The following is a 12573-nucleotide window of genomic DNA, read 5'->3' as shown; positions in this document are numbered from 1 at the left end:
GATCGTTACCCGGGGGGGCGGGAGGGGACGTCCCCCCCCCTCCCGCCGCCTTCCGCGGCTTTGCTCGGGGCTACCGTCCCACCGGGAGCCCCGAGCACCCAGCCGGCACGTCCGCCGGCTGGATGGAGTCCCGATGAATGCCGGAAACGGCATCGATCGGGTCTCCGATGACGTAACCCGGAGGCGGCGTCCATGACGTCACGTCCGGGTTACTGTGCTGCAAAAGGCGGCAGATTTGAAAAACGGCTGTATGCAAAAATGCCGTTTTCGGCGTTTTGCATACAGGGAAGTGTAGTGGAGGGGTCTAGGGTCTTTTAGACCCTCGATCCCTCCATAAAGTGTACCTGTCACGACATATTGCTGTCACCAGGGATGTTTACATTGCTTGTGACAGCAATAAAAGTGATCAGATTTTTTTTTTTTTTTAAAAACCTGTAATAAAGTTTAAAAAAAAAGAAAAAATAAATAGGAAAAAAAAAAAAAAAAAATTTAGCCGTCCCCGTCACCGTTAGCTCGCGCACAAAAAAAAAAGTATACGCAAGTCGAGCCGCAAATGAAATCGCTGTTCAAACCACACATGTGAGGTATCGCCGCGATCGCCAGAGCGTGGGCAATAATTAAAAAAAAAGAGCTACACTCTAACTCTAAACTGGTAACCGTTAAATAAATTTAAAGCGTCGCAGATTGAGATCTCTATTGACCGTAGTTTGTCGCCATCCCACGGGGGGGCGCAATTTTAAACCGTAACATGTTTGGTATCTATTTACTCGGCGTGACATCATCTTTCACAATATACAAAAAAATGGGCTAACTTTACTGTTTAGTATTTTTTAAATGCAGTGAAATGTGATTTTTCAAATTTTTTCCAAAAAAATGGCGTTTTAAAGACCGCTGCGCAAATACCGCGTGACAAAAAATTTTGCAATGACCGACATTTTATTCTCCAGAGTCTTTGCTAAAAAAATATATATAATGTTTGGGGGTTCTAAGTAGTTTTCTAGGAAAAAATACTGGTTTTAACTTGTAAACAAAAAGTGTCCGAAATAGGGCTGGGGCTAAAGTGGTTAAAAGTTCTGTGCATTTAGCATACTGCATAAAAGTCACCAAAGCTTTACAAACATTGCAGCAATTACATAGGTATAGAACAAACATATCCATCACATCAAAGTAGTATGGATAAGTACAATGTTGTATCCAATCAGCACCATGGCAGGAAATCCAGGGGAAGAAGAGGGAGCAAACAAAGAATCAAAAGAACATAATGGGAAAGGAAAGGGAAAAAGGAACAATGACATTTCACCTGTCTAATATGTGCGACTTTCTGTCTATGCGTGCCCTTAAACAAGAGACAAAAATTCTAAGCCCCCATTCACACCGTGCCACTTGACAGTTCAAAATTGCATGACAAGTCGCATCCTATTGGTGCCAATGGAACCGTTTCAATCTGTGCGACTTTGACTTGCACCAGTTTTAAAAAAGGTTACTGTACTATTTTTGGAGATTTAATGTGCAACTTGCATAAACATCTGTGCATGAAGTCGCACAGATGTCAGCAAATCATACATGAAATCCCACTGACGGGCGGCTTTGAAATCACGCTGAAATAGCACGATTTCAAAGCCGCATTCAGCGTGAACGGGGTGTAAGAAGAAGTCCACCTGCACCTCAGGAGGTTAATCCAAAGAGCTCAAGTCTTGTAAAAATCTTTTTATCTGTCTTTCTATTTATATACCAGTTCCCCTACTGGTGCTATGGAAGATATTAGGGACTAAAGCTGGCCATACACTGATCAAAATCGTCCAATTCAGCAGGGACTGACCGAATTTCAGTCATTGTGGGTGAATGGAAAAGAAAAAAAAAACAAATATATGGCAAGCCTGAAGATGGTAACTCCACGTTCATGGGTAAAAAAAATAGCAAATAAAAAAAAATAATATAAGCTACACTTTTTCAAGCTGGATTTTTTAAATTTTCTCTAAAATTCAATGCAATATGGCAACCCAAAATAAACAGACATGTCATTTCCATCTTTTGTGATAAGCTTATTGAATTTCCCTGAGATCTGCACTAAGATACCAGTCAGATTTTAGGCGTACCCTGTAACAAAAAATTTAATTTTTGATTAAATACTTCCAAAGGGTTAATCACTTCTAAAGGGGTTGTAACCCTGCAATGTTCCTCATAAGTGCATCAGCTGATTGATAATGAAAATGTCACTTTCTTTCAGATTCACTTTGTATTTTGAATAGATTAAGGCAGGGTTTAACCCCTGTACTTTTTTGCCATTTGTGTCCCATTCTGGAGATTTCCCTTCACTTCCTGTCCCATAGCTAAAACAGGAAGTGAGCGATAATCGCTCAAAAAGGCATTCTCTGGTTGTCACAAGAACTAGTGTCTGTATTACAATTTTTTTCCTCTAACTGTACTGGGGACAACTCAAACCTTGGGATTTACTTTCACTTCTGTTGATAAGGTTAAACATGAAAAATAGAGATAGGCACAGACAGCATTAAAAACTGACAGGTGTCCTAATCCCTCCCCACTCTATCAAAAAGTAAAAAAAAAAAAAAAAGTTTGGCTTTAGTTATACCGCTTGCTTACCGGGCCTTTTTCTGACACTTGTTGTTTACAAGTAAAACTCAAGCTTTTTGACTTTTTTGCTAGAAAAATGCTTAGCACGCCAAAACATTTTATATATATATATATATATATATATATATATATATATATATATATTATTTTAAGCGGAGACCCTAGAGAATAACATGGCGGTTGTTGCAATTTTTTATGTCACACGGTATTTGCACAGTGGCTTTTCAAACCCAATTGTTTGGGAAAAAATAAATTTTAATGAATTAAAAAAAAAAAACAAAAAAGGAATATATACCCCAATGTTTTGTATAATATTAAAGATGATTTTACGCTGAGTAAATAAATACCTAACATGTCATTCTTTAAAATTGCGTGAGCTTGTGGAATGGCTCCAAGCTATGGTACCTAAAAATCTTCATAGGCGACGCTTTAAAGATTTCTTCAGGTTACCAGTTTAGAGATACAGAGGGGTCTAGTGCTAGAAATATTGCTGTCCCTCAGACGTTCGCGACGATACCTCACATGTGTGGTGCGAACACTGTTTACATATGTGGGCGTGACCTACAAATGCGTTCACCACTGCGTGCTGGGACGGGGACACATCAAAACATCCCTTGCGATAACAATACAGCATGACCGGTCCTTTTTATGGAGAGTGTTGGGGTCTAAAAGACCCCAAATCTCTCCTACCCTTAAAAGCAAAAGATAAAAAAAAAATGTGGCCGGAACAAGAGGTTACATCATGACATCACTCCAGTTCTTCGCAATGATGGCGAACCTTGGCACCCCAGATGTTTTAGAACTACATTTCCCATGATGTTAATGCACTCTGCAGTGTAATTGAGCATCATGAGAAATATAGTTTAAAAGCATTTCGAGTGCCAAGGTTCACCATCACTGTCCTAGGGCATAGAGATGAGTGGCGGCCATCTTTCCTTTGCTCATCTCTATGCCTAGCCACCATCAGCCCTGGATAGGTTCCTAGAGCTTCTGATCAGCCAGGTAAGCCCGAGAACCACCGGAAAGCTGTGGGAGGGGGTGACCCCTGCGCTGCTTTTAAAAGTGACCCAGTGGCGAATCTGCTGCTCTTAAGACTGGAAGAAAAGAAATGAAAATCCTTTGTTTTTTTTTAAACAGTATTCTGTATGTAGTTGTTTGCCTGTAATTCAGCTATAATGTTTATCCTGGGTTTCCGCACTGAATAATATGTTCATGATCTTTCTTTAAACCTTTATTTTTCAGGACCCAAGACATACAGTTTTGCTGCTACGGTTGACCAGGGAGCTTCAGCGAATCATGACAAATCTGTGCTGAAGGTCAGAACAATTGCTTTGTTAAGGGTTCATTCACACCGGATGCGCTGGGGCGCATTTGTGACTCCCAACACATGGCAACCAAAAAATAGTTATTACCTATGAATGCCGTTCACATCGGTGTGCTGCATTCTATGCATTAAGATAAAAAAACCTTCTGTGTGCAGCAGCCCCCCTTAGGCCCCCTAATACCTGAGCCCATCTTTATCCAGCAATGTTGCAGGAGTGCCTCAGCTGCCCAGGACTCCCCTCCTCATTGGTTGAGACAGCAGCGCGGCGCGATTGGCTCCTGCTGCTGTCAATAAAAGTCAGTCAGCCAATCAGACTTTACAATCACTTTAAGCATTCCTGTACTATAAGGGGTTACAAAGGTAGGCAGTGTAAAGGTGTCTGCAGAAGAAGGAGAATGTTATCTGGCTGTTCATGGTCTGATGACAGAACGTTTGTAGGTGTAAGCTGTGCCGTTGTTCCGTGAAAAAAACCTACCTGTGAAAATTTCATACCCTCGTCACTTCCGATGCACCTACGTCAGCGAACAGCTGAGGAGCTGACTAGTGCGCATGCTCGGAGGGTATAATTTTTTCACGGCAGTCTGTGTAACGTTACACCGCCTCAGCTGTTGCGTCGGTTACATTAAAACAGCTCAGCTGCAATATGAGTCATCTCCGCTCCTACCCCTGTCACTTCCCTGATCTGGGCTAGTAAATATAAAAGCGGCGGCGGCTGTATGAAAAGATAAATCACAGAGCCGAGATCTCCGTTCATTTAGATTTCATACACCCGCCGCCGCTTTTATATTTAGTATCCCAGATCAGGGAAGTGACAGGGGTAGGAGCGGAGATGACTCATATTGCAACCGAGCTGTTTTAATGTAACCGCCGCAACAGCTGATGTGGTGTAACGTTACACACACTGCCGTGATAATTTCATACCCTCCGTGCATGCGCACTAGTAAGCTCCTCAGCTGTTCAATGACGTATCCGAGGCTGTGAGCATGCGCACTGCTACGCTGCTCAGCTGTTCCTCACAGGAAGTGACGTGGGTATGCAATTTTCACGGGGTATGCTTTTCTAACGTTACACCGTATTGCTGCAGACATCCCCTTTTCAAGCTGATTGGTTGCTAACCAGTAACTATTGTTTTCTCTGTAAATGGCTGACTCCTCCTTCTATTGGTAAAATATGTATGCTCACCCTATGCAAACCTGCAGCTTTGTAGAAACATATTTTGCCCACCATGTAATATATGCTAACTACTTCAGAAATACGTGTTATTACTAGGTACCAGGCCCTTCCTAGTGCTGCACCCTGCCCCCATCCCCAAAGTCATCTCCTGCAAAGATCGGATGAAGGGGTCTACCATTATCAGCTGGCGGAAACACATTTATACTAAAATCATAGAGAAGAGTCAAGCAGTGTTTCCATCTTCCAACTGGCATCTCCACATTTTGAGAGATGTGATATTTGGAGGCAGAGCATGAAAATAAACAGCTTAGTAGACAATTCCTTATTTATTGTATTCATTTATATACCGCTACAATACATTCTTTACAGCCCCTCACCTCAAAGTGATATTCAAGGCTTTTTCTTTTTTAAATAACAAACCTGTCATACTTGCCTGCTCTGTTCAGTGTTTTTTCACAGAGCATGCCCATCTTCTTCTTCTTTTGGCCCCTCCCTTCTCCCGAGTGCCCCAAGAACAAGCAGCTTACAATTGGGGCACCCGAGCCGCAGCTCTGCATGCCCATTCATACACAGAGTCACGGCCCTGCCCCCTCTCTCGCCTCATTAGCTGTGATTGAAAGCAGCAGAAGCCAATGGCTTCCCTGCTGTCTCAGCCAATGAGGGAGAGCCGTGGCTCTCATGCACATCAGTGGATTGAGATGAGGCTCAGGTAAGTATTAGGGGGGCTTCTGAACAGAGAAGGTTTTTAGTTTTTATAGAATGCATGAAGGTAAAAAAAACATTGATCCTTTAGAACGACTTTAAGGAGCTTACAATTTAAAGAGGAGTTCCGGCTTGTAAAAAAAATAAAAAAAAATTAAAGGTCAGCTGCTACAAATACTGTAGCTGCTGACTTTTAATAAAAGGACACTTACTTGTCCAGGGATTCCGCAATGTCGGCACCCCAAGCCGGTCCGTTCATCGGCTACAGGTGCAGGCGCCGGCATCTTCACTAAGGGAAACCTTGTGGCTTCACAGCCTGTTTCCTACTGTGCATGCGCTTGTCGCGCCACATGTTCTGAATGGTCCAGCTGTCTTTAGAGACCTGTGTGTCTCCCAGAAGGCAGCAGCAAGGAAGGAGGAGGGGCTGGAAATTTCACCCTGAAGTGGGAGCGGGTACTTGGTTTTGACATGTATTCGCTCCCCCTCCCCCGAAAGGTGCCAAATGTGGCAGCGGAGGGGGGAGGATGCACACAAGCGGGTGGAGCTCCACTTTAAGGTTCCTATCTCGCATGCATACATACACACAGTAGGGCCAATTTAGACAGAAGCCAGTAAACCTACCAGCATATCAGAAGTGTTGGAGGAACCCAGAGTACACAGAAACAAAAACATGCAAGCACTGGGAGAACATACAAACTCCATGTAGATACTAGTCCATAGCTAATCGCAAATATCTACCTTTGGCAGCAGGATGTTCACAATCGCATAACTGCAGCGTTGTTCATTTTTAATTGATTTCTGTTTATCAACAGGTTGTAATTGATAGTAAATTGGAGAAGAGGATAATTAATTTGATAAACGAGCATAAAAAGCTAAACTCCGATAAAGGAATGGTGTCTGGAAGGTTGACTTCTAAGAAGTTACAGGTTTGCATTTTGGTTCTTACGCTTTTTATTTACTAGCAATGCTACTTAACAGTGATGTATCTACTTCATTTCATGTAGTAAATGTGAAAGTACCGGACAACCCTGGGATCAAGGGCACCACATCTCTATAGAAATATTGTTTTTTAAGGTGCCACAAATATTTGATAAAACTATCCACATTTTTATTACAACAAAAGCATTGTAAAAAATCAACATTTAGCAGTGTTGTTGAATATTAAAATCCATCAAAGGATATCCAGGTGGCTTGATTGAATATGCAGTAACTTCAACTCAACATGTTTTGACAATCATTGGCTTCTTCAGGAGATTTTTTTTTTTTTTAGAATACTACATAAAAATGCCACTGGAAATAAAAAACAATAATTACAAACACAATTATAATACAAACATCCATAAGTTTAAATACGCGATTATACAAATGTAGATGGTTTGCTTGGAGGGCATCTTACCAGGAGTGCTTAAGACCTTTAAACGGGTATTGTTCATGAAAAAGAATCTATGCACCTACAGGATCACCCACGAGGATATCAGCAAGCCTACAGCAATACTCCAGGGATATGCAAACTGTGGCCCTCCAGCTGTTGCAGAACTACAAGTCCCATGAGGCATAGCAAGACTCTTGACAGCCACAAGCATGACATCAAGAGGCAGAGGCATGATGGGACTTGTAGTTTTGCGACAGCTGGAGGCCCACAGTTTGCATATCCCTGCCATACTCTTTCCATTTTTGGATGATGGATTGAAAAGTACTCCGTGAGATGTTCAAAACTTGGCATATTTTTTTATAACCTAACCCTGCTTTAAACGCCTCCATAACTTTATCCCTGACCTGTCTGGTTTGTTCCTTGGCTTTCATGATGCTGTTTGTTCACTAAGATTCTCTAACAAACCTCTAAGCCCGGCAGGGTTGTCCAAACTATGGCCCTCCAGCTGTTCAGGAACTACAATTCCCATGAGGCATTGTAAATCTCTGACATTCACAGACATACCTAGGCATGATGGGAATTGTAGTTCCTGAACAGCTGGAGGGCCATAGTTTGGACATAGCTGCGGGCTTCACAAAACAGCTGTATTTATGTTGAGATTAAATTACACACAGGTGGACTATATTTACTATTTAGGTGACTTCTCAAGGCAATTGGTTTCACTAGATCTTAGTTAGGGGTATCAGAGTAAAGGGGGCTGAATACAAATGCACGCCACACTTTTCAGATATTTATTTGTAAAAAAAATGTTAAAACCATTTGTCATTTTCCTTCCACTTCACAATTACTATGTGCCACTTTTTGTTGGTCTATCGCATGAAATCCCAATAAAAGACATTGTCGTTTTTGGTTGTAACATGACAAAATGTGGAACATTTCAAGGGGGTATGAATATTTTTTCAAGGTACTGTATTTTTGTAAATCTGCTCTGGTATAAGTACCGTGGGGATGTGTAATAGTCCCAGAGAAGCTCGTGGAACTCAGTAGAGATTGATCAAGTGAAAAAAATAGTCAAATATTTACTGTAGTTTATATTCTGACCATTATTGATCTTTATATGTTGTGTTCTACTCTTCATAGGATCTCTATATGGCTTTACAGGAGTTTAATTTTAAATCAGAACACATAGAAGAAGCCATGACAAACACAATCCTGTATGGTGGAGACTTGCACTCAGCTTTAGACTGGCTCTGCCTGAACCTGCCAGATGGTAAGTATAAAGTAAACCTAAGCTTTCAGACACAGGATCATACTGTCATAGTCCGTTCTATGGAAAGTACTAATCATGACCTTCCTTCCACAGGTGCTCTGCCAGAGGGCTTTAGTCAGCAGTTTGTAGAGGAAGAGCAAAAGGTTAGAGCAAAGTTTTGTCCTCCTCCTCACAAGCCTGCCAACATTCCTAACTCTGTCAAGTCAGAGGAAGCCCCTGCTGTAAAGGTTAGTGTTTATGCTATAGGCCTACAACCAATCATAATATTCAGTTTATGTATACTTGTCTCTTTCTTTGCCCGATCGTCTCTATGTACTCTAGTGTTCATTTCAGCACACAAGTTAAAGGGGACAGCGATGAGGTAAGCGGCTGTGTGCGCCGTGAAACGCGTTAACCTGGATTACCTGTTCCCTGCACTGTCTGTCCACATTTGATTTGAAGAATAAAAGTATTCCAATTGTTTTCATCTACCTGAGTGCGGTTCCACTACTTCTTTTGCACAGCGCTGAGGTAGGGTCCATGTTGATGGACTTTAGACTAGTGTGACTGGGGAAATGCAGTGTCCATTTTAGATGCGATCCCCATGTATTTGAGATCAGGTTGAAACGCTTCTGAGATCATTCAAGGTTCATTGACAGGTGCATTTGACCTGCAGATGGCATTTGACCTCATTCTAAGCTCCGGCCACCAGCTTTAAGCTGCTTTTGAATTCCCATTGACTTGTGTGGGGAGAGGAGCAGCTCTCACATGAACAAAAGGTGTCAGGCCCTTACATGGCATGGGTAGCTTAGGTAGCATTTGGCCATATGTGTTGGACCTCTAAGTGATGGTTTTACAGTGTATATGTGGCATGTTGCCTTCAGGCATGATTTTATTATATTTTTTTTTTAGTTGTAATAAATACAAACCGTACATACACAGCTCTCTGAGTAATAATCACTTTCTCTACTAAATAATATTAATGTATATGGGGAAGAAAAGACTTATGGCTATTTGTTTCCACTTAACCACTTACCGACTGCCCACCGCAGATGTACGTCACTACTTTGATGCTAAATACCGTGGTTATGGCAGCAGATTCGCCACGGGATCACTCTTATGGTGCAGCGGAAGAGGTGCCCCTCCTGCCACGTCCCAGTCCTTTTCCCTGCTTACTGGACCCGCCGGCAGCAGGGAAAGCGATCCGGTCCCGGATCCTCTTAGACAGGAAGTCGAATGAGGTCAAGATGGCCCTTACTCGACTCTATGGTCTTGGCGGACCGGAGCGGCGTCAAACGTCATTGCCTAGCAACCGGCTTAAAGAGACGATTTTTTTAACCATTTTTTTTTTTTAGTGTACTTGTGACTTTTTGACCCCAGATCTCACAATAAAGAGGTCCTGTCATGGCTATTTCTATTACAAGGAAAGTTTACATTCCTTGTTATAGGAATAAAAATGATCAAATTTTTTTTTTTTTTTTAAAACTTTGTAAAAATCAAAAATAATAAATAAAATAAATAGGAAAAAAAAAATGAAAGCTCCCTGTCCCCCGTTAGCTCGCACGCAGAAGCGAATGCAAACGGAAGCCCCGCCCACATATGTAAACGGTGTTCAAACCACACATGTGAAGGGTTGCCGCGATTATTGGAGCGAGAGCAATAATTTGAGCCCTAGACCTCCTCTGTGACTCTAAGCTGGTAACCTGTAGACATTTGTAAAGTGTCGCCTATGGGATTTTTAAGTACCAAAGTTTGTCGCCATTCTGCGAGGGTGCGCAATTTTGAAGCATGACATGTTGGGCATTATGGAAAAAAATTGGGCTAACTTTACTGTTTTCTTATTTTTTAATTAAAAAACGTGAATTTTTTCCAAAAAAAAATGCGTTTGGAAGACTGCTGCGCAAATACGGTGTGATTAAAAGATATTGCAACAATCTCCATTTTATTCTCTAGGGTCTCTGCTAAAAAAAAAAAATATAATGTTTGGGGGTTCTAAGTAGTTTTCTAGCAAAAAAAAAAAAATGATTTTAGCTTCCAAGTGTCAAAAATATGCCTGGTCTTAAAGTGGTTAAGCTAAGCTATAACCATACGTATTAAACAAATTGAAAAGGATTAAAAGAGGTGCATGGAAGCCAGCCAGCCCCCAGTCTGATGTACTCACCCTCCAGTCTGCCACCAACCAAGTAGACCTGTCTCGATATAAATAAAGAACAGGGGTTTAGTTGACACGCATTTGCAAACGCATGTGTAAGCTGCGTATTAAACACCTGGTCTGTACAGTAAAATCTATTCCATAAGATAAACTTGGCTAATGATCATGTGGGTAACTTGAGTGAACTGTTCCTTTTACAAAGGAAAAAACTTTATCCCAGCAACTGTGTAATGGATATAAAAATCTTTTCTTTCTCTAACCACATGATTCAGTACTGGATAACTTTGTCCATTCCCTTTCTTCTGTCTATTTTTCATTTTTCAAACCTCAGTAAACATTGCTAATACTTATGTCTGTATATAGCAATTGCATAGTGCATTGGGACATTTCTTTTGATTTGATTTAGGCTAGTAGTGAAAAAGATCTGAGCATGAAAGAATGGATCCTAAGATATGCTGAGCAAGGAAGTGACGATGAGGAGAGAGAGATGGATCCTGATAAAGATTCTGAGGTAGAAGAGTTTGACCCGGTAAGTGTAATAGACTTCACTAATGCATCTTTCACACCACACGGAATTCCAGATCATTTTGAGCATTCAGATATGGATCTACACAGAAATTGTGCAACTACTTGGAAATTATAGTTGACATTTCTCTTCATGCAGAATGAACGATATCTGGAACTAACTGCCAAGCTGTTTGATGCCAAAGCACAGGCTGCAAGCACAAAGCAGGACAAAGACAAGGCAGGCCAACGGGAGGCAGAGGAAAAAATCCGGACATATTTGCAAGGTTGGAAAAATGAATTATTTTTAATTTAATTTTAATCATAACAAACATAGCAGAGCTAGCTGACCAGTACAGAAGTGGTTTCTAGTCATATGATTATCTCCCTCTTTCCCCCCCCCCTACCAGGCAGAGTTGGCTAACCAGTAGGGAAGCGGTTTCTTGTCGCAAGGTTGTCTTCCATCCAGGCATAGCTGGCTAACCAGTAGGGAAGCGGTTTCTTGTCGCAAGGTTGTCTTCCATCCAGGCATAGCTGGCTAACCAGTAGAAATGTGGTTTCTAGACACATAGTTGTATACTTTACAGGCAGAGCTTCCATCTACAAAGAGTAACACAAAAGCATTGTGCTGCTCTGTTATAGCAACCCTGTCACCAACATATGCAACCGGTTATAGAAGAGGATAAATACTTACCTCTCCAGTGGGTGGAACACTGCTGTTATCTGACATTCCCGGGTATGTCAGGTTTCTTGTCCCCTTCTGGGCACTATGATCCCTCCTAGCAGCCACTGTGTCTATGGGTATAAGATCAATCTGTGTAATTATCAAATTAACCTACATGTTTTGGTATTTAATTTTTTCCTTGTATTTTTCAAAAAAGTATCTTTTTTTGCACAGAGATGAAGAACTTGGAGCAGCATCCTATGTTTAATCCTGATGTGAAACTTCCAGAAGAAAAAAGTGAAAAAGAGAACAGTGAAAGTGCAAAACCTCCAGCACCTCCTCCCCCTCCTCCTCCTGAAGATGAGGCTTTAAACTTTAGTTTGTTTGAAAGTCCTAAAGAGGCAACAGAAGAGAAAGGTGAGAAAGACTTATAATGGGACATTGATGATCAGACCACCCAAAATTCATATGTCAGTATGGTAGATGCTGGGGAGCTGTCCTCCTGACCCTGCACTTTCTGCTTCCCAGCTCTGCTCTCTCTGTGTGATGTAAGGAAGGGTGGGGGACTCTTGACTTCTGATGGTGGGGGGCTCTTGGCACCTGATGTAAGGTGGAGTGGTGCTCTGGACATCTAGTCTTACAGATACAACCGGCCCTTTGAGGGTGACCATAATGCTGATGCGGCCCACGATTAAATCAAGTTTGACTCCCCTGTGCTAGAGGCTCATTATTGTGAACTCTAGGAAGACACAATGTAATGTTACTGGGTAGCCACATACAGTATGGCAGAGTGTCTTGGGGATAAGTAGGAATCATAGGCAGTCTGTGTTTCCTTTAGCAG

General features: G+C 41.7%; 1 protein-coding gene across 1 annotated transcript in view; it reads left to right on the top strand.

Annotated features, from left to right (window-relative positions):
• The window catches only part of DHX29 (DExH-box helicase 29), a 63861-nt gene that overhangs the window by 9171 nt on the left and 42117 nt on the right, over positions 1-12573 (top strand). The window contains exons 3-9 of the mRNA XM_082255195.1: positions 3835-3908; positions 6604-6717; positions 8304-8433; positions 8527-8660; positions 10971-11093; positions 11229-11355; positions 11967-12149. Coding sequence (XP_082111321.1) covers positions 3835-3908; positions 6604-6717; positions 8304-8433; positions 8527-8660; positions 10971-11093; positions 11229-11355; positions 11967-12149 — 885 coding nt within the window. The remainder of the gene's footprint in view (positions 1-3834; positions 3909-6603; positions 6718-8303; positions 8434-8526; positions 8661-10970; positions 11094-11228; positions 11356-11966; positions 12150-12573) is intronic.

The sequence above is a fragment of the Pelophylax lessonae genome (genome assembly GCF_965119305.1).
Source record: "Pelophylax lessonae genome assembly, chromosome: 1".
In the NCBI taxonomy this organism is placed as follows: Eukaryota; Metazoa; Chordata; class Amphibia; order Anura; family Ranidae; genus Pelophylax; species Pelophylax lessonae.
The sequence above is the reverse complement of the archived record's forward strand: the minus strand, read 5'-3'. Positions and strand labels throughout refer to the sequence as shown.